The 20,649-nt window shown below is 44.4% G+C and overlaps 1 protein-coding gene across 1 annotated transcript in view; it reads left to right on the top strand.

Annotated features, from left to right (window-relative positions):
* Positions 1–402: 402 nt before the first annotated feature.
* Positions 403–20,649, top strand: part of GALNT8 (polypeptide N-acetylgalactosaminyltransferase 8) — a 26,282-nt gene continuing 6,035 nt past the window's right edge. The window contains exons 1-7 of the mRNA XM_070947289.1: positions 403–616; positions 10,088–10,382; positions 11,932–12,098; positions 13,459–13,642; positions 15,987–16,184; positions 17,089–17,203; positions 19,682–19,867. Coding sequence (XP_070803390.1) covers positions 403–616; positions 10,088–10,382; positions 11,932–12,098; positions 13,459–13,642; positions 15,987–16,184; positions 17,089–17,203; positions 19,682–19,867 — 1,359 coding nt within the window. The remainder of the gene's footprint in view (positions 617–10,087; positions 10,383–11,931; positions 12,099–13,458; positions 13,643–15,986; positions 16,185–17,088; positions 17,204–19,681; positions 19,868–20,649) is intronic.

Raw genomic sequence — 20,649 nt, 5'->3', positions numbered from 1 at the left:
AAATGGTTACACGGTGTGTGAGATTTTCCCCGAACCCTTGTTCTATGTTTGTAACTTTTCACCACCTGGTTGTTAATTGTTCGTTTGTTTTTGCAATTGAATTGTGTCGGAGCCTCCCGGAGACAGGCAGGTGAAGGAGGTGATTATAGAAATTCAACAGATCAAGCCAAATAATGGGCTGGGAAGTTTTGTTGCCTGTACTTTTGTGTGAGAAGGCACACAAATGTAAGGGACACCAGCTCAGCCCCGCCCTCTGCTTCTACGGACTATAAACTGTCACGACAGGCTTCTTAGATATCCAGGAAAATCTTCTTCCTGTCCAGAGTGGTGGTGGTGGTGGAATCTCTTCTTTTCCTGATCATCTGGAGAAGATACCTCGGTGGGAATTATAGAGCTTCCGCAATGGTGCTAGGACGGAAGTGGCCAGGTTTCCTTCCTACGTTGTTTATCCTGTTCTTTGCTGTGAATATCTTGTTTGTGATGCACGTGAAACACGAAATGCAGAGCCTAAGGAGGGAACCCGGCGGACATCGAGAGCAACGAGCTTTGGATTCCGCGAAGGAGAACGACTTCGTCGGACATCTTGAAAAAATCGAGGCCCTGTTCCTCAATCTATGTAAGTAAGGAAAGGCGCCATTTTCTAGTGAGGCTTTCCTGTCTAAGCAGGAGGTTGGACTAGAAGACCTCCAAAGGTCCCTTCCAACTCTGTTATTCTATCTTTATTATAACAATGCCGTAGAAACCTCTCGGAGCGTATTGCAGGTGGTCCTCTAACTTACAACGGTTCATTTTGTGACAATCCAAAGTTACAACGGGCACGGGGAGAAAGTGGTTTATGACCGTTTTTAAACACTTGTGGCCGCGGTCACATGAATAAAATTCGGATGCTTGATATTTATGACAATCGCAGCGTCCTGAGGTCACGTGATCTTCTTTTGTGACCTTCTGGCAAGTGAAGTCATCGGGGAAGGCCAGATTCACTTAACAGCCAGGTTCCTAACGTGCCACCTGAAATAATTCACTTAACGTGGCAAGAAAGGTCATAAAATGAACTCAATAAATGTCTCACTTAGCAACAATTGTGCTAAGTGAGGGCTCAATTGTGGCCATAAGGACTACCTGTATTGTATCGGATTTCATTGTTCTGAATTTCAAAACTTGTCATTTTCCTTGAGTATTGTTTTCTGGCCTTTTCCGGGAGAAGTAATTCAAAACAAAACAGGTGAGAAAGAAACAATTTTGCCTAATATTAGTTATATAACTAATATATAAATTGCCCTGCAGTACGATGGACGGCCAATAAATTTGATAAATAAATAATTATGAAGTAGATTACATAGCTAGCCTCTGGCTCTCCATTCAAACCGCTATTACTATTGGTCATATTGTGGGGTTTAAACAATTATTTGACAAGTGTTATATTTCATCACTGCAATTTTTGCAGTTTCAATCATGAATGTGAACTCTAGCTTTGAAGTCCAACAATTTAGAACTGTAACTAAACATTGCTGCATGCCATGTACCAAATGCTCCTCTTTTTTTTTTTATTAAAAAGTTTTTTATTGAATAAACATTAAAAACATTGGCCACAGTGTGACCATCCTGGTCTTAACATATCTATACATATTCTTTCCATAACAATAAATATAATTACTATTTAACATACATTGCTACTTTGTTCTTATATACATATCCCTTATCTTCATTTACTATCTGTTTACTATTTGTTTACTATATACATTTATTAATACTACCCAGTATTCATTCTACAAACCCTAAATCTTTTTTGTTTCAACTCCTTTTCTCCTTTCCAACCAATAATACCAGATTATTCCAGATTTTATAGTATTCTGTCTCATTCTTGTTTTTGAGTTCTAGTGTCATCCTGTCCATTTCTTCACACGTCAAAATCTTCCTTATTATTTCTTCTTCCAGAGGGGTTTCTTCCTTTTTCCAGTACCAAATGCTTCTTAATGCAAGTTATCAAGTAGAAATATCGTCAGCTATTAAATTTTCAGGGATGCTGGGTGCATGTCATTTACGAAATACTCCTATAATGCTAAGTAAAACTGTTTCTTCAAGGAGCTTATGAAAAGCAGAGGAAGGCAAGGCAAGAGAAGAGAAGTAGAAGGATTCTCCGAATAGCAACTGAGAACAAAGCCGAAGGTAGCTCACGCACCCAGTAACTGCTGGGATCAATTCCCTCTCCTGATTTTGCTGAATATTTTAAGATGTTTTTATAAACATGGGAAGCTAAGATGTTACCAGACCTCTTGTGCAAGAGAGGAAGGAAAAGAGGGAGGGAAGGGGAGCCGAGGGGAAGTTTGGGGAGAGGAGAGGGAAGAAAATTAGCTCATAAAATCATCTGCTACAATGTCCTACCTGTCAGTGTCTACTTCAGCTTCAACCACAACAATACAGGAGCACACAATAGATGCAAACTTAAAGTGAACCGCTCCAAACTCGATTGCAGAAAATACGACTTCAGCAACAGAGTGGCCAATGCCTGGAATGCTCTACCTGACTCTGTGGTCTCATCCCAAAACCCCCAAAACTTTATCCTAAAACTGTCTCCTATCGACCTCACCCCATTCCTAAGAGATCTGTAAGGGGCGTGCATAAGAGCACCAGCGTGCCTACAGTCCCTGTCCTAATGTTCCCTTTAATTGTGTTCATTTTGTGTATTCAATTCATGCTTCTACTTATATATATTATCTAATATGTACTCAACAAAATAAATAAAATAAAATAAAATAAATAAAAGAGGAGGGGAGAGGAGAGGGAGGAAAGAGAAGAGAGGAGAGGAAGGGAGGGAAGTGGGAGGAAGCAGGGGACGGGAGGGTGGAGGAGACCACAGGAGGGCAGAGGAGAGGAGGGTAAAGGAGAGGGGAGGGGAGGGGAGGAGAGGAGAAAGCAGGAGAGAGGAGAGAGCAGGAGAGAGCAGGAGAGGGGAAGAGAGAGCTGGGGAGGGGAGAACGGGAAGGGAGGTAGGGGAAAGCAAGGAAGGAGAGGAGAGCAGGGGAGGAGAGGAGAGAGCAGGGGAGAGCAGCGGAGTGGAGAGGAGATAGGAAGGGTACATGGGATTTCTTAAGATTTTATTGCGCCTTTATTGCGACAAAATTATTACTCAGAAATTTGCACTTGGTTCTTACCAAGATAAACACTGAGGCACAACATTTCTTACTTGTCGTTTCCACTTCTTTTCTCCCTTTTTTTGCATAAAGTTTTTTATTTTATACCATATAAAAATTCCATTTTTGGTTAAACAGCGTGTTGTCTGGGTACAAACAGTTTTAGGAAATAATCATCAACCACGTTCATTACATTGATATTCATTCTATCGTAATAATCATAATAATAGTACTGATACTTGCTTATCCGCTTTAACAAGCCTCCCTTTTTTTCATTGGTCCTTTTCTTATATTTCCATAATTCTAACTTCTGTTTTTGTCAGCTAACCGTTGATAAAATAAGTCCCAAGTCTCAAAAAGTATTCAGTTTCTTCCTTTTCTTTAATTGTAAGTGTTAATCTATCCATTTCTGCACATTTTCATCCGTAGGGATCCCTTCACTTTTCCATTGTTGTGCAAATACAATTTTGTCTGCATTCAGTACATGTAAAATCAAATATGTATTCCCCTTGTTATACTTTATCTGGTAAAATGCCCAACCAAAATATTTTGGGCTTTAAATCAATATGTTGTTGTACCATTTTTTCCAAACACGTACGGTATGTAGTTTTGTTGGAACTTTGTAGTTTTGTAGGTTTTTTTGCTTTTGGGCATGTCCACCACATGTGATAATATGAACCAGATTTCTGATGGCATTTCCAACATTTAGCAGACATATCCTTAAACATCTTTGCCAACCTTGAGGGTGGAAAATGCCATCTATAAAACATTTTATAAAGATTTTCTTCATATGCAGTTGAGATCGTTAATTTATCATTTCTATCCCACAGTTTCTGCCATTCATCTAATTCTATTGTATAACCAACATTTTTTAGCCCATACTATCATTGTCTCCCTTACTCGCTCGTCTTCCATCTTGATGCTTAATAAGTAGCTATATTTTTTCTTGATTGATTTTTCATTCGTTCCTGTTAATATCTGAATTAATTCTGTTAATTCTTTACGAAAACCATACATTTTAGCACCCTTCTCATATTGAGATTGTATCTGCGCTTCTGGCCTCCATACTATGTCCATCTCTTGACTACTCAGTTCTTGCTTCATTTGTTTGGTTTTTTTCACGCTTAAATTTAACATTTTATTTTGATTTGATCAAGATACCTTTATTATTATTATTACTCTTATAATGTTATGGAATGGAACACTAATCGCTTGGGAGACATCCTTCTGCTCAACCTTACAGTTGGAAATTCTCCCGGAAAGAAATCGGAGGATCCCATTGGAGATCTCTTTAAGTGGTCAAGGAGGCATTGGCTACCTTTTCAAAATGTGATGGTTGTCCTAGCTCAGGAGTCAGCAACCTGTGGCTCCAGAGCCACATGCGGCTCTTTGGGCTCTCTGCTGTGGCTCCCTGTCAGGTGATCCCACCATTGTCTGGCCCCGCCCCTCGCCCTCCCCTCCCAGTCACTCCTCACCTGGCCTGAGAAGGTAAGGGTGACAGTGGGGGATGGAGAAGCAGCCAGGGCAGAGACAGAGACATACAGAGAAAGGGGAAGAGAGAGAGACAGAGACAGAGACAGAGACAGAGAGGGAGGGAGGGAGGGGAGAGAGAGAGATGTCAAAAGGATTTTGTGGTTCCCAGTGTTTTTTAACAACTGGTTCTCTGCCCTAATGACCGGCTGGGTAGGTATGGCTAGGGGGGTGTCATGTGACTGGTGGAAGTGAGTGACATCGAGTTGCCTACGCCCACTCAGGTTTTGTGGCTCCTGGTGTTTTCTTTTCTGTGGGAAACAGGTCCAAATGGTTTTTTGAGTATTTAAGGTTGCAGACCCCTGTCCTAGCTGAACCACCGAAAGGGACAAAGGAACTACTCTACTCTTGGAAAGAGCGAGGAGTAAATCCCAGCAGAAGTCCAAGGGAACTGGATGGGCTGTTCTACTGGTCCTGGGGTCGTACCCCACAATCCTATAAACTCTCACAGAGCCAGGCTCAGACATATTGGCTGAGGTGACATCTCCATCTTCACTGTGCTTCTACATATCGAAAGCTATGTTCCTCAGTGGTTCCTTGTTCTCTCCAGAGTCAAGGCATGGGCAAAAGTAGGGGTACACCTTCTCGGTGAAAGTGTCCATGAAAGTGTAGAGGTGAGACATGGACATGGCATCATAAAAGGATACCTGGCCCCCTTCGTAATCCAAATAGATCCCCACTCTGCACAGATGGCCAAGCAAGGTTAGACATTTGGGGTGGACATCTACGGCCTTTAGCTCGTTCTTATTCCTCAGCTTGATCAACCAGTGGCCTTCCTTGGGTGAGAGGGGATAATTCCCTTTCCGGTTAATGCTTTCCTGGACAACTCCTAAAGTCCACTTGTTCTTCTTCTTCACTTCCACTTCTCAATAATACTTCCCAGTGGTGAATCCTTCAGAACCTAAGACCAAAATGCTTTGTTTTAAGTTCCCCTTTTTCATTCAGGATATCTTTGGATCTGGTAATGTTTTCATTGGTGGTATTTAAATATTAAATAACTTTATTGTCATTGTACGTGCATACACAGTATACCCATACAATGAAATTCACTTAACACCCAAAGACCAGGTCCAACACACATAACAATCCCCAAACGCACTCCCACCCACCACAATTCTCCACCCCTAAACCACCCAAACATCCACACAACAGACCAAGTAGTACTGTCCAATAGCTCACCCTTTAGTTCATTATTGAGTGCAATTATAACTCTGGGATAAAACTATTAAGAAAACGTGTGATCCGAGTTTTAATTGTTCTGTATCTTCTGCCAGAAGGCAACAGTGCAAAAAGATTGTAAGCAGGATGGGAAGAGTCTCTGAGAATGTTATGCAACTTTCTCAAACAGCGAGATTCGAAGATGTCGTCCAGGGCTGGTAGCTGGAGTTTGATGATGTTCTGGGCAGTTTTAATGATTCTCTGTAGAGCTTTTTTGTCCGCTAGAGAGCTGCTCCCATACCATGCAAGAATACCGTATGTCAGGACACTCTCAATAGTGCTGCGATAGTAGGACAGAAGTAGATGCTGAGATAGATTTATCTTCCTGAGCATTCTCAGGAAGTACAGCCCCTTCTGTGCCTTCTTCACAAGCATGTTAGCATTCATAGTCCATGAGAGGTCCTCCGAGATATAAGTGCCCAGAAATTTAAAACTACCCACCCTCTCCACCTCCTCACCATTTATGTACAATGGTAGATGTACATCTCTCTTCCTCCTGAAGTCAATTATAAATTCTTTAATTTTTGTGGTGTTAAGTGTGAGATTATTTTCATTACACCACAATGTCAGTCCTTGTAAGCAGTCTTACAAGCAGTCCTTGTAAGTCTCCTTCCTGTAAGCAGACTCACTGTTCTTATTAATGAACTATTTAGCTGGTTCTATCTGGTTTGGGCAAACCGGAAGTGGCGGCTGCGGGAAGCTCCGCCCACCCGCCCAGACGTCATCACGTCTCATTTTTGACCCTCTGCGCATGTGCGCAAGGCCCTGTGCATACGTGCTCACATTTGCGAACCAATAGCGAAGTTCAGTGAATGCCACTCCTGAATATTTTCCATATTGATTACATTTGGGTGAATCAGTGCCAGGCATTGTCATTTCCAGTACCTGTGTGACATTTTTCCTCGATGACCTTTTAACCAGCGTTTGAGTGTCAACATTTCAATCTGAGAAGGGTCAGATCATGAAGATCTTTGTCCAAGCTAATTTTGCCCCCCCCCCCTTTGCGATTGCAGCAAAATCTGATTCAACCAGACACAAAGCTGGGAAAGCAAGAAGTATTTGTGGAATTTGGCCCCACAATTATGAATAAGTGAAAAGCCCATTGTTCGGCGTTCGGAGTTAAAAAACAAAAACAAAATTTACCTTGATCAAAATTAACTTGCAATTCATCATCCTGATCTACGTCTGGTATTTCTGCCTCCTTCTAACTGTGATGTGTGATTCCATTACAGCAAATGTCCTCTGTCCTTTTGACCATGGTATTATTATTATTATTATTATTATTATTATTATTATTATTATTATTATTTAATTTGATTTATATGCCGCCCTTCTCCGGAGACTCAGGGCGGCTTACAATGCATTAAGCAATAGCCTTCATACTTTTTTGCATATTTATACAAAGTCAGCTTATTGCCCCCACAACTGGGTCCTCATTTAACCTACCTTAGAAAGGATGGAAGGCTGAGTCAACCTTGAGCCTTGGCGAGATTCGATCTTACTTTAATTGCAGACAGCTGGTATTAAATTACAGTGCTTCTGTCTGTTGAGCTAAACCAGGCTCCTATTTATTATTAATTATTTAGTCTTATATGCCGCCCTATCTCCGAAAGGAGTCAGGGCGGCTCACAACAATAAAACACACAAAATTCAATTTTTTTAAAAAAAACCCCAATAAAACTATAAAAACCATTAAGGTTTTTTTTTAAAAAAAAAAATTAGATTTATATGCCGCCCTTCTCTGGAGACTCAGGGTGGCTTACAATGCGTTAAGCAATAGCCTTCATCCTTTTGTATATTTATATACAAAAGTTTTGCCTCCAGTGTTGTCATTAACATCGGATAATAGGGTTGGCAGAGACCTTGGAGGTCTTCTAGTCCAGTCGTCACCAACTGGTGGTCCGTGGACCACTGGTGGTCCGCGAAAAAAATTTGGTGGTCCGCAGAAAAATTATTTGCATTTTTAATATTGCACTAAATCAGAGGTCCTCAAACTACGCCCCTTGGGATGGATGCGTGCAATGGATGTTTGTGTTGCTGCAGAGAGTCTTCCCCCTTCGAGGTCTTCTTGTGTGGGTCGGAGGGGGGCAGAAATTCCGACTTGGGGTCTGCTTCAGCCTCCTGGTGCGGGGTTTTGGGCGAAGGCTGGAGGGAAGCGCCGCTGGTGGCAAAGAGCCGGAGGACCTCGTTCCAGTGGGACTGCATCACGGCCTGGAACTGGCTGACCATCTCAGCCCGCTGAGCCTCCAGCTGCCAGTACCTGGCCTTGCAGTCCCACAGGTCTTTGCTCTGCTTGGAAAGCCTATGCTCCTAGTCCTCAGTGAGGTGCTTCTGCTGAGCCTCCTTCTCGGCCAGATCCAATTTGAACTGAGTTCTTTTGCCAACTCTTTCTCGTGGTGGCTGGTTAGCTCTAACAACTGGTAAGAGCCTTGGTGGCGCAGCAGACTAAAGTGCTGTTAAGTAGCACTTAGCTGCCAGCTGCCTGCAATTACTGTGAGTTCAAGTCTCACCAGGCTCAAGGTTGACTCAGCCTTCCATCCTTCCAAGGTAGGTAAAATGAGGACCCGGATTGTGGGGGCAATAAGCTGACTTTGTATAAAAAAGAAGACCGCTTAGGGGGCCCCAAAAAAGCCCTACTAAGCAGGTATATACAAAAATAGGAAGGTTGTTGCTTAACGCATTGTAAGCCGCCCTGAGTCTCCGGAGAAGGGTGGCATATAAATCAAACCAATAAAATAAATAAATAAATAAATAAACAAACTGCTTCCTGTTGGGGCCCTAAGGAGCCCGGGTGGGGAGGCGAGGAGTTGGCCACGCTCATCCAGTCACTAACCATAGTCACATGACCACCTAGCCACGCCTACCCAGTCGGTCATTAGACAGATCATATTAGTGGTCCGCAGGATTTAAAAGTATGAGCTTAGTGGTCCCTGAGGTCCGAAAGATTGGTGACCCCTGTTCTAGTCCAAGCCCCTGCTAAAGTTAGAATTAGAGTTAGGGGTCCTATAAAGACGAGGGGGGTGGGTCAAACTATTTTCCAAAGCACCGAAAGGCAGGACAAGAAGCAATGGTTGGAAACTAACCAAGGAGAGAAGCAGCCTAAGAGAAAGTTCCTAATGGCGAAAGCCATCAAGCAATGGAACAGGTTGCCTTCAGAAAGTTGTGGGTACCCCATCACTGGAGGCTTTCAAAAACAGAGTGGACAAGAGACTGATTAAGAGATATTGCAAATGGCCATACATCCAGAATACAGAATGATAAAGCTGGAAGGGACCTTGGAGGTCTTCTCAACTAGAAGACCCTATATCATTTCAGACAACTGGCTGTCCAATCTCTTTTTAGAAGTCTCCAGTGATGGAGCAAGCACAGCTTCTGGAGGCAAGTTGTTCCACTGGGTAATTGTTCTAACTGTCAGGAAATTTCTCCTCAGTTCTAGGTTTCTTCTCTCCTTGGTTAGTTTCCATCCGTTGCTTCTTGTCCTGCCCTCAGGTGCTTTGGAAAATGCCTTGACTCCCCTCTCCCCTCGTCTTTATAGGAGTCCTAACTCTAACTCTAGCAGGGGGTTGGAGGAGAAGACCTCCAAGTCTTCTTGGAGGTCTTCTAAAAAGATGTCAAGACTCTAGTGTAGAAAGAGTCTAGAAAGAGTGCAACAAAGAAGATTCTAGAAGAGCAACAAAGATAATCAGGAGACTGGAGGCCAAAACATATGAAGAACGGTTGCAGGAACTGGGTATGTCTAGTTTGATGAAAAGAAGGACTAGGGGAGACATGATAGCAGTGTTCCAGTATCTCAGGGGCTGCCACAAAGAAGAGGGAGTCAAGCTATTCTCCAAAGCCCCTGAGGGCAGGACAAGAAGGAATGGATGGAAACTGGTCAAGGAGAGAAGCAACCTAGAACTAAGGAGAAATTTCCTGACAGTGAGGACAATTAATCAGTGGAACAACTTGCCTCCAGAAGTTGTGAATGCTCCAACACTGGAAGTTTTTAAGAAGATGTTGGACAACCATTTATCTGAAATGCTATAGGGCTTCCTGCCTGAGCAGGGGGTTGGACTAGAAGACCTCCAAGGCCCCTTCCAATACTGTTATTCTATTCCATTCAAGTTCTCTTCCAACCCTATGACTCTATGTTCTATTCTAAGTTATTTCTTTATGAGGTTTGGGCATTTTATCTCTCTGCCTATTGCTTCTGTTTTGTGTTTTTTCAGCAAATTACATAAAATTATCAGAGGGAAAAAAGAAGGCAGCAAATGAATTGAATTTGCCCGAGAAGCCACACCAGGAAATACAAGTAGACCAACAGGGCAAGGAAAACCGGAAGGAACCTGAGGCGCCTCCCAGGATGCGGTTCCCAGATTCTCCTCTGTTCCAGAGATGGGGCAAAGATTTAATGGAGGACCAGCAAATTGTAGCCCAGAAACTTTTCGATAAGTACGGGTACAATGTTTACCTCAGTGATCGCTTGCCTCTGGAAAGGCCTTTGAAGGATACCCGACCTCCCAGGTGAAGTAGCATCTTCTCCATCTACAAGGCTTTAAACTGCTTGCAGAGCTGTACCGGTCTACTCATTTGTTTTTGGAGGCACCGGTCTACCACCACACTACCTTTTAACACTGATCAGCTGTAGGGCAGCCCTTTGAAGCCCGGTGGCAAGAGTTTAAACAGTTTTTTTCCTTCTAGCCGATCAGCTAAGACTCGGGAGGCAGCAAATAGATTGGGGGCGGGGCCAAATAAAAGGTAAGAATAATGCGGGGGGGAGAGGCAGGAGGGCCCAGCTCCCGAACAAAGAGAACCGGTTTGGTGACGTCATATCGTCACCCGCTACCAGCTCGGCCAAACCGGGAGGAACCCACCACTGAACAGGCTGACACAGAGGGCAGATTGGAAAGGTTGAAGGCAGAGCCGAATACAGATAATCCTCGAATTTCGACCACAATTGAGCCCAATGTTTCTGTTGCTGAGGGAGACAGTCGTTAAGTCAGTTTTGCCCTGTTTAAGACCTTTCTCGCCACGGTTAAGTGAATCACTGCAGGTGTTAAGTTAGAGACTGCGACCATCATAAATACAAGTCAGTTGCCAGGTGTCATGTTTGATCACATGACCACGGGGATGCTGCAACGGCCGTAAATGTGGAAAATGGTCATAAATGACTTCTTTCAGTTCTCTTGCAACGTTGGTCCCTGAACAAATTGTTGTAAGTCGAGGACTACCTGGGACACATTCTAAAAAGCGGCAGCATTGGTGTGTCTCTTCATGGTGCTACTTTTCTGTCAGAAAAGTCAATCTCCTTAGTGACATTAATTAATTAATGACAGGGGGGCATTGAATTATGGGTGTGGGCATGCACGCGACCCACCCCCAGCCTCCCGCTTTTGGCTCGTGATGGCAAAAAGGTTAGCCATCCGTGGTATAGGCTATAGGACTGTGATGGCGAACCTATGGCACAGGTGCCACAGGTGGCGGAGCCATATCTGAGGGCACACGAGTTCAACTCCAGCACACATGTGCCCGCCGGCCAGCTGATTTTCGGGCCTTCCGGGCCCACCGGAAGTTGAGAAATGGGCTGTTTCCGGCCTCCGGAGGGCCTCCTAGGGGTGTTGAGGAAGGCTCTGGAGCCTGGGGAGAGTGAAAAATGGGCCCACTGTGCCATCGCGTGCCAAAAATGGGGGGAGCGCAGGAGGAGCATGCGCACGTGTGCAGGAGGGTGGGGCACGGGTGGGAATTGAATTATGGGTGTGGGCACGCACGCGCACGATCCCCCCGCTCTCCCCCCGCTTTTGGCACGCGACGGCAAAAAGGTTAGCCATCACTGCTACAGGATCTCCTTGTCGAGCCCCGGATGGGTCTCGCCATTGTTGGGGAGGAAGATGAGAAGGGGCCGAGCGGCTGTAAACTCCGGTGACATGCTCCCAGCTTGAGCAGGGGTTGGACTAGAAGACCTCCAAGGTCCCATCCTACTTTGTTATTCTGTTATTCTGCAGTTCTTGCAATCCTTCCCTTGCCTTGCGCCACAATAATGTAACGAATATTCATTTCGCCTGGTTTCCTCCAGATGTCGAGAGAAAAAATATTCGCATGATCTCCCAACCGTTAGCGTGGTCCTTATATTCTTTAACGAGGCTACCTCCATCATCTTACGTGCCATCACCAGCATAATTAACCGAACACCATCTCACCTCCTGAAAGAAATTATCCTAATTGACGATTTCAGTTCAAATGGTAAGTAGCATGGTCTGAGGTCTTTCCGTGAGCAAACTTCTTTTTCACGAAATCAGGGGCTTCTACCGAACTTCAGATAGTCCCCGACTATCCAAGGACCCTTGCAGCTCTGTTCTGATTCTGATTCTGTTTGAATTCTAAAGTCCCAAAGCGATTGAGCTTCTTCTTTTTCTATCACTTGGTCTATTTTTGTGATCCCACCAGTTCTTGTTTGCAGACAAAAGGTATTTCTTGCAGGCATTCTAACGTACCATTGTTACTACTTCGGCATGGCCTTGTTTTTTTTTTAATTTGATTTATATACCGCCCTTCTCCGAAGACTCAGGGCGGCTTACAATGCGTTAAGCAATAGCCTTCATACTTTTTTGTATATTTATACAAAGTCATCTTATTGCCCCCACAAACTGGGTCCTCATTTAACCTACCTTAGAAAGGATGGAAGGCTGAGTCAACCTTGAGCCTGGTAAGATTCGAACCTGCAGTAATTGCAGGCAGCTGGTCTTAATAACAGGGTGTTTTAGACCACTGTACTATCAAGGCCCTTGTGTGTTCTTCTTCTTATTTTAATAACCAAATATCGCTCAACATTATTAAATACAGGTAGTCCTTGATGTATGACCACAATGGAGCCCAGCATTTCTGTGGTTAAGTGAATTTTGCCCCGTTTTACGACCGTTCTTTTCCACAATTGTTAAGGGAATATCTGCAGTTCGTAAATTAGTAACATGGTTATTAAGTGAATCTGCTTTCCCCGTTGACTTTGCTGGCTAAATGGTCGCAAAAGGGGATCACATGACCCGGGGACACTGCAACCGTCATAAATGTGAGTCAGCTGTCAAGCATCCAAATGTAAATCACATGACTCTGGGGATCCTGTAACGGTCGTAAGTGTGAAAAAGGGTCACAAGTCACTTTTCTCAGCCCCGTTGTAACTTCGAATGGTCACTAAATGAACTGTTGTAAGGGGAGGACTACCTGTAATGAAGAGAGAATGGACATTTTAGCTGTGTAACAAAAGTGGAATTTCCTCCTGTATTTTTTTTTTTTTTAATTTGATTTATATGCCGCCCTTCTCCGGAGACTCAGGGCGGCTTACAGTGCGTTAAGTAATAGCTTCATACTTTTGTATATTTATACAAAGTCATCTTATTGCCCCCACAAACTGGGTCCTCAATTTACCTACCTTAGAAAGGATGGAAGGCTGAGTCAACCTTGAGCCTGGCGAGATTCGATCTTACTTTATTTTATATATTTTATACTTACTTTTTATATATTTTTATATATTTTATACTTACTTTATTCTGGCATGAACCTCTCAAATTAATATTGTTAAAATCTGTTGCATTTTTTTTTTTGCCAGAGGAACTTAAAGGTCCTTTGGAAGAACATATCAAAAAGTTCAACGACAAACATCCTGGATTGCTGAAAATTGTGAGACATGAAGAAAGGAAGGGCCTCACAGAAGCTCGGATTTCTGGCTGGAGAGCATCTCTGGCAGACGTGGTGGCTATTCTGGATGCACATATTGAAGTCAACACGAACTGGTAAGTCTAGAACAGGGGTGTCAAGATCCGGCCCACGAGGTGCTTAGATCTGGCTCATGGGGCTGCCCCAGAAACAGTGAAGGACCGGCCCACAGTGCCTCTGCCAGCAAAAATGGAGCTCGTGAGGGCTGTGCGTGGCCCTCCTGAGTTCCGTTTTCTCTGGCTGAGAGTTGCAGGAGGCCATCCCAGCCGAAAACGGAGCTCGTGCGGGCCGCGTGTGGCCCTTCCCGAGCTCTGTTGTCACTGGCAGAGGGTTGCAGCCGAAAATGGAGCTCGGGAGCCCGTTGTCAACTTGCAAAGCTTTCAAGTTGCCATGAGCAGGAGGGAGGGAGAACTGAAGTGAATTCCATACATTCTTTCTGACCGCAATCAGAAGGAGGGTGTTAGGTTTCACAGCCAGCCAAAGTGGTTAATTGGAGAATGTGATTTATGACATGGCCAGAGAGGAGGGGAGAGACAGGGTCATAGGGAAATGTAAATCTACGTAGGATCAGTCCTAACTGCATCCGAGTATTGCCGGAATGTTGCTCCTAATAAATGACTATATTTCCTTCGAAGTTTGGATCATGGCTCATGAATTAATTAGGGCATCTTTCGGAAACTTGACACCCGTTTTCACTGGCAGAGCGCTTGGGCCACCACAGGCACCCCCCTGACATGCTGGCCACGCCCACCCCAGCCACACCCACCCCATCAAACCCAACCCTGATGTGTCCCTCAATGAAATTGTGTTTGACACCCCTGGTCTAGAACATCGTCCATCTCCAGAGAGTCACTCAACAGGTCCATTTCCCATTAACTGCGCTAAGAGATTAATTCTCCTGAGAGATAGCTAAAAACAGGTATAGAATAGGTAGAACCTTGCTCAATAACTGTATCTCCAAGAAGAATATCAGGAGTCCTCGTGAACGATCACTTAAATATGAGCCAGCGGTGTGCAGCAGCAACCAAAAAGAGCCAACACAGTTCTAGGCTGCATTAACAGAGGGAGAGAATCAAAGCCACGTGACGTGTTAATACCACTTTATAATGTCTTGGTAAAGCCACACTTGGAATCCTGCATCCAGTTTTGGTCAGAATGATGTAAAGACTCTGGATGTTGAGACTCTGGAAAGAGTGCAGAGAAGAGCAACAAAGAGGGTTAGGGGACTGGAGGCTAAAATATATAAAGAACGGTTGCAGGAATTGGGTATGTCTAGTTTAATGAAAACAAGGACTAGGGGTGACATGATAGCAGTCTTCCAATATTTGAGGGCTGCCATAAAGAAGAGGGGTTCAACCTGTTAAGGATATTGTTGTTGTGTTACCAACCAGCAGAGTGTAGAGCACAGAGAAAAGTTGCTGAGAGCAATGAATAAGAGATGTGCAAACTGGTTTATCAAAAGTTTACTTTATAGTGAAAAAACAATCTCGTAGTCTTTAAATCAATCCAAGTCTTTGCCAGTTAAATCAGTCCAGTGATACAAAAACTCTTCTTACCACACAAACAGTAGTTGGTTAGAATAACAAGTTCACTCTGGTCACAAACCACGATGGTAGCAGATCCATCCAACGATGATAGCACAATGATAGCAACTCCACACACTGTGGTAGCATATCATCAACTGAATACTTTACAGTACCTTTCTTAAATACGGTTACAACCAGTGATTATCTAATTACAGCATGACTCAGCATTACAATGAATCAGCAGTAAAACAAAGTCACACAATACATATCCATGTTAAAGTCACAGAACACATATATTGCCTGGACAACTTGTTAGGCTCAAACCATATCCTAACACAACCTATTTACCAAAACACCTGAAGGCAGGACAAAAAGCAATGGATGGAAACTAATCAAAAGAGAGAAACAACCTAGAACTTAAGTTCTCTACAAGAATCTGAACTACTAATGGTGAAAACAAATTGGCGGTAGATAAGAACCAATGGAATTCAAGGTAGATCTCTTGTGGGCACGAAGGGACTCGAGACTGATGAGGCATTTGACTCCTCCCTCTGGCTCAGACTGGTCATTTCCTACATGGCATTTTTTTTTTAAAATTAAGGAATTAAAAATTAAGGAATTAAGACTGGCATTTCTTTCTTCTTTTTGTTATTTGAAATCACAATGTCCAATGGTGATTGGAATCCATTTCTTGGACCGATAAAACACAATCACAATCCCAAATGAAGAAATCAAAGGGATCTGGGCAGAATTTAGAATTAGCTGCTTCTTTCAACGGGCTGCTTCGGATAGGAAGCCATGTTACAGGCGGGGAGTTTTAAAAAAAAGAGGAAAAGCGCACATTGATTTTAAAAGTCCTACATAGATCCACGAACTCTCTTCTGCTTTGACGAAGGGCTGAACCAATTCTCTCTCGGATCAAGGAGGATCACACCATTATCATATCACCGGTGTTTGATAACATCCGTTTTGATGACTTCCAACTCACTCAGTACGCCGAGGCCGCCGATGGATTTGACTGGGCTCTTTGGTGTCTCTACGAGTCCATACCAGAAGACTGGTATGCGCTGAAAGACCAAACGGCACCAATCCGGTAAGTTATACCGATACAGGCTGAAGCTGGTATCGCCTCAACTTTTCTGGAATGAAAATAAGTGGATTTATATATATATTCAATGAAGCAATATGTCAGGCACCAAGAACCAAGTTTTTTCTAAGCCACCTATAGACAGAATCTTGCCAAACTAAAGCAAACAATTTGTGTGGTTCAAGATATTCTATTTTTTGGAGTATAAGAGTATAAGACGCACCTTAGTTTTTGGGGAGGAAAATAAGAAAAAAAGCTGATTGGCAGGTGGATTGGCCTCCCGGAATACCCCCAATCAGCTGTTCCCAGAGGTGAATTTTAGCAACAGGTTCGTTGGTTGTGAGCTCTTTACCTTGCTTTTTTTTCAGCCTCTGAAACCTCTGTTTCAGAGGGTTTTTTTTCTGCCTCTGAAACCGAAACTCTGTTTCAGAAAAAAAAAAAATTTCTGCCTCTGAAAGCCTCTGAAACCGAGCTTGAGAAAAAAAGCCTCTGAAACTCTGTTTCTGAGGCTTTTTTCTGAAAAACTGTTTCTGAGGCTTTTTTTCTCAAGCTCTGTTTGGAGGCTTTTTTTCTCAAGCTCTGTTTGGAGGCTTTTTTCTGAAGCTTCGTTTCTGATGCTTTTTTCAGCCTCTGAAACCTCCGTTTGAGAAGCTGGGTGGGGCTACATTCGGAGTATAAGACGCACCCAGACTTTCACCCTCTTTTTTGGGGAAAAAGATGTGTCTTATACTCCAAAAAATATGGTATTTATTTTATTTTATATCTGTCTCTTGGTCCTCTGGAATGGAAATTTATTATTAAGTATCTGTATCCATTCCCGAATTCTATTTAATGGTCCATTCAAATAGTAGCCCGATGATAAATATTCATGAATAAAAGCCGATGATCCTTTTTGTCTTCTTTGTCTTAGGAGTCCTTCTATAATGGGAATACTTGCCGCGAACCGAGAATTTTTGGGGAAGATTGGTGTTCTGGATGGTGGAATGCACATTTATGGAGGAGAAAATGTGGAATTGGGCCTCAGAGTGAGATTTTTTTTTTATTCGTCTTTTTTAATACCAGTTCATGTGATCCCTTTTTGCGACCTTCCGACAAGCAAAGTCAATGGGGAAACCAGATTCACTTCGCAACCATCTTGCTGACTTAACAACTGCAGCGATTTACTTAAAAACAATGACAAGAAAGGTCGTAAAATGGGGCCCAGCTCACTTAACCACTGTCTCGCTTAGCGATAGAAATTTTGGGCTCAGTTGTAGTTGTAAGTCGAGGACTACCTATAGGTATATAATATAAAAGGTATATTTTATATAGGTATTTATATACCTATATTTTATTTAAATTTTATATTTTAGATCCATGATGGCAAACCTGTAGCACGCATGCCAGAGGTGGCATGCAGTGCCCTCTCTGTGGGCATGCGCACTGTCGACAGCTGCTTTTCGGGTTTCCTGCGTGCACGTGCGCATCGGCCAGCTGGTCTTCGCACATGCCGAAACGCAAGAAACCCCAAATCCAGCTGGACAGGACCCATGCCCGTGCCGGAAACCCGAAGATCAGCTGGTTGGGGCCCATGTGCGTGCCAGAAACCCAACGACCAGCTGGCCGGGGCCCATGCCCGTGCCGGAAACCTGAAGATCAGCTGGTTGGGGCCCATGTGCGTGCCAGAAACCCAATGACCAGCTGGCCAGGGCTCATGTGCGTGCCGGAAACCCGAAGACCAGCTGGCTGGGGCCCATGCGCGTGCCGGAAACCCGAAGATCAGCTGGCCGGGGCCCATGCCCGTGCCGGAAACCCGAAGATTAGCTGGTTGGGGCCCATGCGCGTGCCGGAAACCCAATGACCAGCTGGCCGGGCCCCATGCGCGTGCCGGAAACCCAATGACCAGCTGGTTGGGGCCCGTGCGCGTGCCGGAAACCCGAAGATCAGCTGGTTGGGGCCCATGTGCATGCCAGAAACCCGAATACCAGCTGGCCGGGGCCCATGCTCGCACCAGAAACCCGAAGACCAGCTGGCCGAGGCCCATGCACGTGCCAGAAACCCAACGACCAGCTGGTTGGGGCCCATGTGCGTGCCGGAAACCCGAAGATCAGCTGGCCGGGGCCCATGCGCGTGCTGGAAACCTGAAGATCAGCTGGCCGGGGCCCATGCGTTCGCCAGAAACCCAAAGACCAGGTGCCCAGGCCCATGCACGTGGCAGAAACTCAAAAACCAGCTGGGCAGCCAGCTGGTCTTCATATTTCCAGCGCTCCAGTGCACATGTTCCAGTTTGAGCACTCATTGCCGAAAAGATTCGCCATCACTGTTATAGATCAGTTGGAGGAGAGGAGGATGGGTGTTTTTTTTCAAAGTGTGGGGTGTTGCTTGGACCAAGGGAGAGAAGCTTACAGATGCAACCAATCAGAGGCCTCTTGTGAGTCGGCCTAGTGGGTAGAGCTCCTTTCCTCAATCAGCAGTTTGCTACCGCCATGATTCTTGAGGGAAAAAAAGAGTCATATAGAATGTAGAATGATAGAGCCGGAAAGGACCTTAGAGGTCTTCTAGTCCAACCTCCTGCTGAAGACAGGAGACTTTATAACATCTTGGTCAAATGGTTGTTCAATCTATTTTCGAAAACCTCCAGTGATGGAGCCCCCACAACTCAGGGAAGAAAGCTATCCCGTTGCTTAATCATATGCCTCGCGGTTATTCTTATGAAAAGACAAATGAAGTCTGTGAAGAGCACTTGACGGCTGTGACCGGGAGGATTTTTCATCAGGTTCGCCTAATCCGCCAGTTGCGTCCCTTTCTAGATCGGGACTCCTTACGCACGGTCACTCATGCCCTCGTCACCTTCCGTCTGGACTATTGTAACGCTCTCTACATGGGGCTCTCCTTGAGGAGCACTCGGAGGCTCCAACTGGCGCAGAGTACGGTGTGTGGGTGGTGACGGGAGCGACGTGGCACTCCCATGTAACATCTCTCCTACACAAGCTGCACTGGCTCCCGGTGGTCTTCCGAATGCGCTTCAAGGTTTGGTTATCACCTTTAGAGCGCTCCATAGCTTAGGACCTGGTTATTTACGGGACCGCCTGCTACCACCAATAGCCTCCCACCGACCAGTACGCTCCCATAGAGAGAGGCTCCTCCAGGTGCAGTCAGCCAAACATCGACTGGCGGCCCCCAGGGGGAGACCCTTCTCTGTGGGGGCACCTACTATCTGGAACGAGCTCCCCCCGGAGATATGGAGATCCCGAATCTGCGTACCTTCCGTCATGCGCTCAAGACTTTCTTATTTCATCAAGCTGGCCTGACCTAAGTCTTTCCCCTTTTTAAATGGAAATTTTAAATTTGGTTTTAAATTATTGGGGTTTTAAATTTGTTCAGCCAAATTATTTAATTCGTTTTATTTTATTTTAAATTTTGTATTTATATGTTTTATTCTATGGCTGTTCACCGCCCTGAGTCCTTTGGGAGTAGGGTGGTATATAAATTCAATAAAATAAAATTAAATTATTTTACCACAGGCTTGGCTGTGCGGCGGGAGTGTTGAGGTCTTGCCGTGTGCAAGGATTGCCCACCTGGAGCGAGCCCACAAGCCCTATTTACCGGATTTGTCCCTTGCTGTGAGGAGAAACGCCTTGCGTGTAGCAGAAGTGTGGATGGATGAATATAAGCACATGGTCTACTACGCCTGGAACGTACCTCTTGAGGTTGTTTGGCCATTTTTATCTATGTAAGGAGTTGATTTATCAATCAGAATAGTGCTGGAGGGGACCTTGGAGGTCTTCTAGTCCAACCCCCTACTTAAACAGGAAACCTTATTTCATTTCAGACCAGTGGCGGTCCAGTTCCTTCCTAAAAGCCTCCAGTGATGAAGCACCCACAGCTTCTGGAGGGAAGATGTTCCACTAGTTAATTGTCCTCAGTGTTGGGAAGTTTAGTTCCAGGTTGGTTCTCTCCTTGATCCGTTTCCATCCATTGTTTCTTGTCTTGCTCTCTGGGGTTTTGGAAAATAAATTGACCCCCTCTTCTTTGTGGCAGCCCCTCAAAGTAGAGTGGGGGGGGGGAAATCAACCTATTTTCCAAAGGACCGGAAGACAGGACAAGAAACAATGGATGGAAACTGATCAAAGGTAGACTAACCAAGTATCGTAGTTGAGCCTGAAACGAAGAGACAGAAAACGGGTTAAAATAGGACCACTGCTTCGTTGCTTTGAAGCTGAAGGAAAAAATTCAACAGGAAATTCTTTCTTTCTTTCTTAGTTGTCAGCCTGGTAGGCATTCAAAGATCAGGAACTGAGAGATGGACAAGAATGGTTTATCCGCCAATCAAAACTTTGAAGAGACCTCTGTCTCTGTCCTAAATCACATTTTGTGGAAATCCAGGACTCAGAAGAAATAATTTAATTTAATTTAATTTAATTTAATTTAATTTAAATTAAATTAATCGCCTAAATAAGGGCAGTTTCACAAACTCTACACATCATTTTCT

The sequence above is a fragment of the Pituophis catenifer genome, unplaced genomic scaffold (genome assembly GCF_029215685.1).
Source record: "Pituophis catenifer annectens isolate HBS135680 unplaced genomic scaffold, rPitCat1.0.hap2 SCAF_7, whole genome shotgun sequence".
NCBI lineage: Eukaryota > Metazoa > Chordata > Lepidosauria > Squamata > Colubridae > Pituophis > Pituophis catenifer.
Note: the sequence above shows the minus strand (reverse complement) of the source record. Positions and strands in the feature narration are given on the sequence as shown.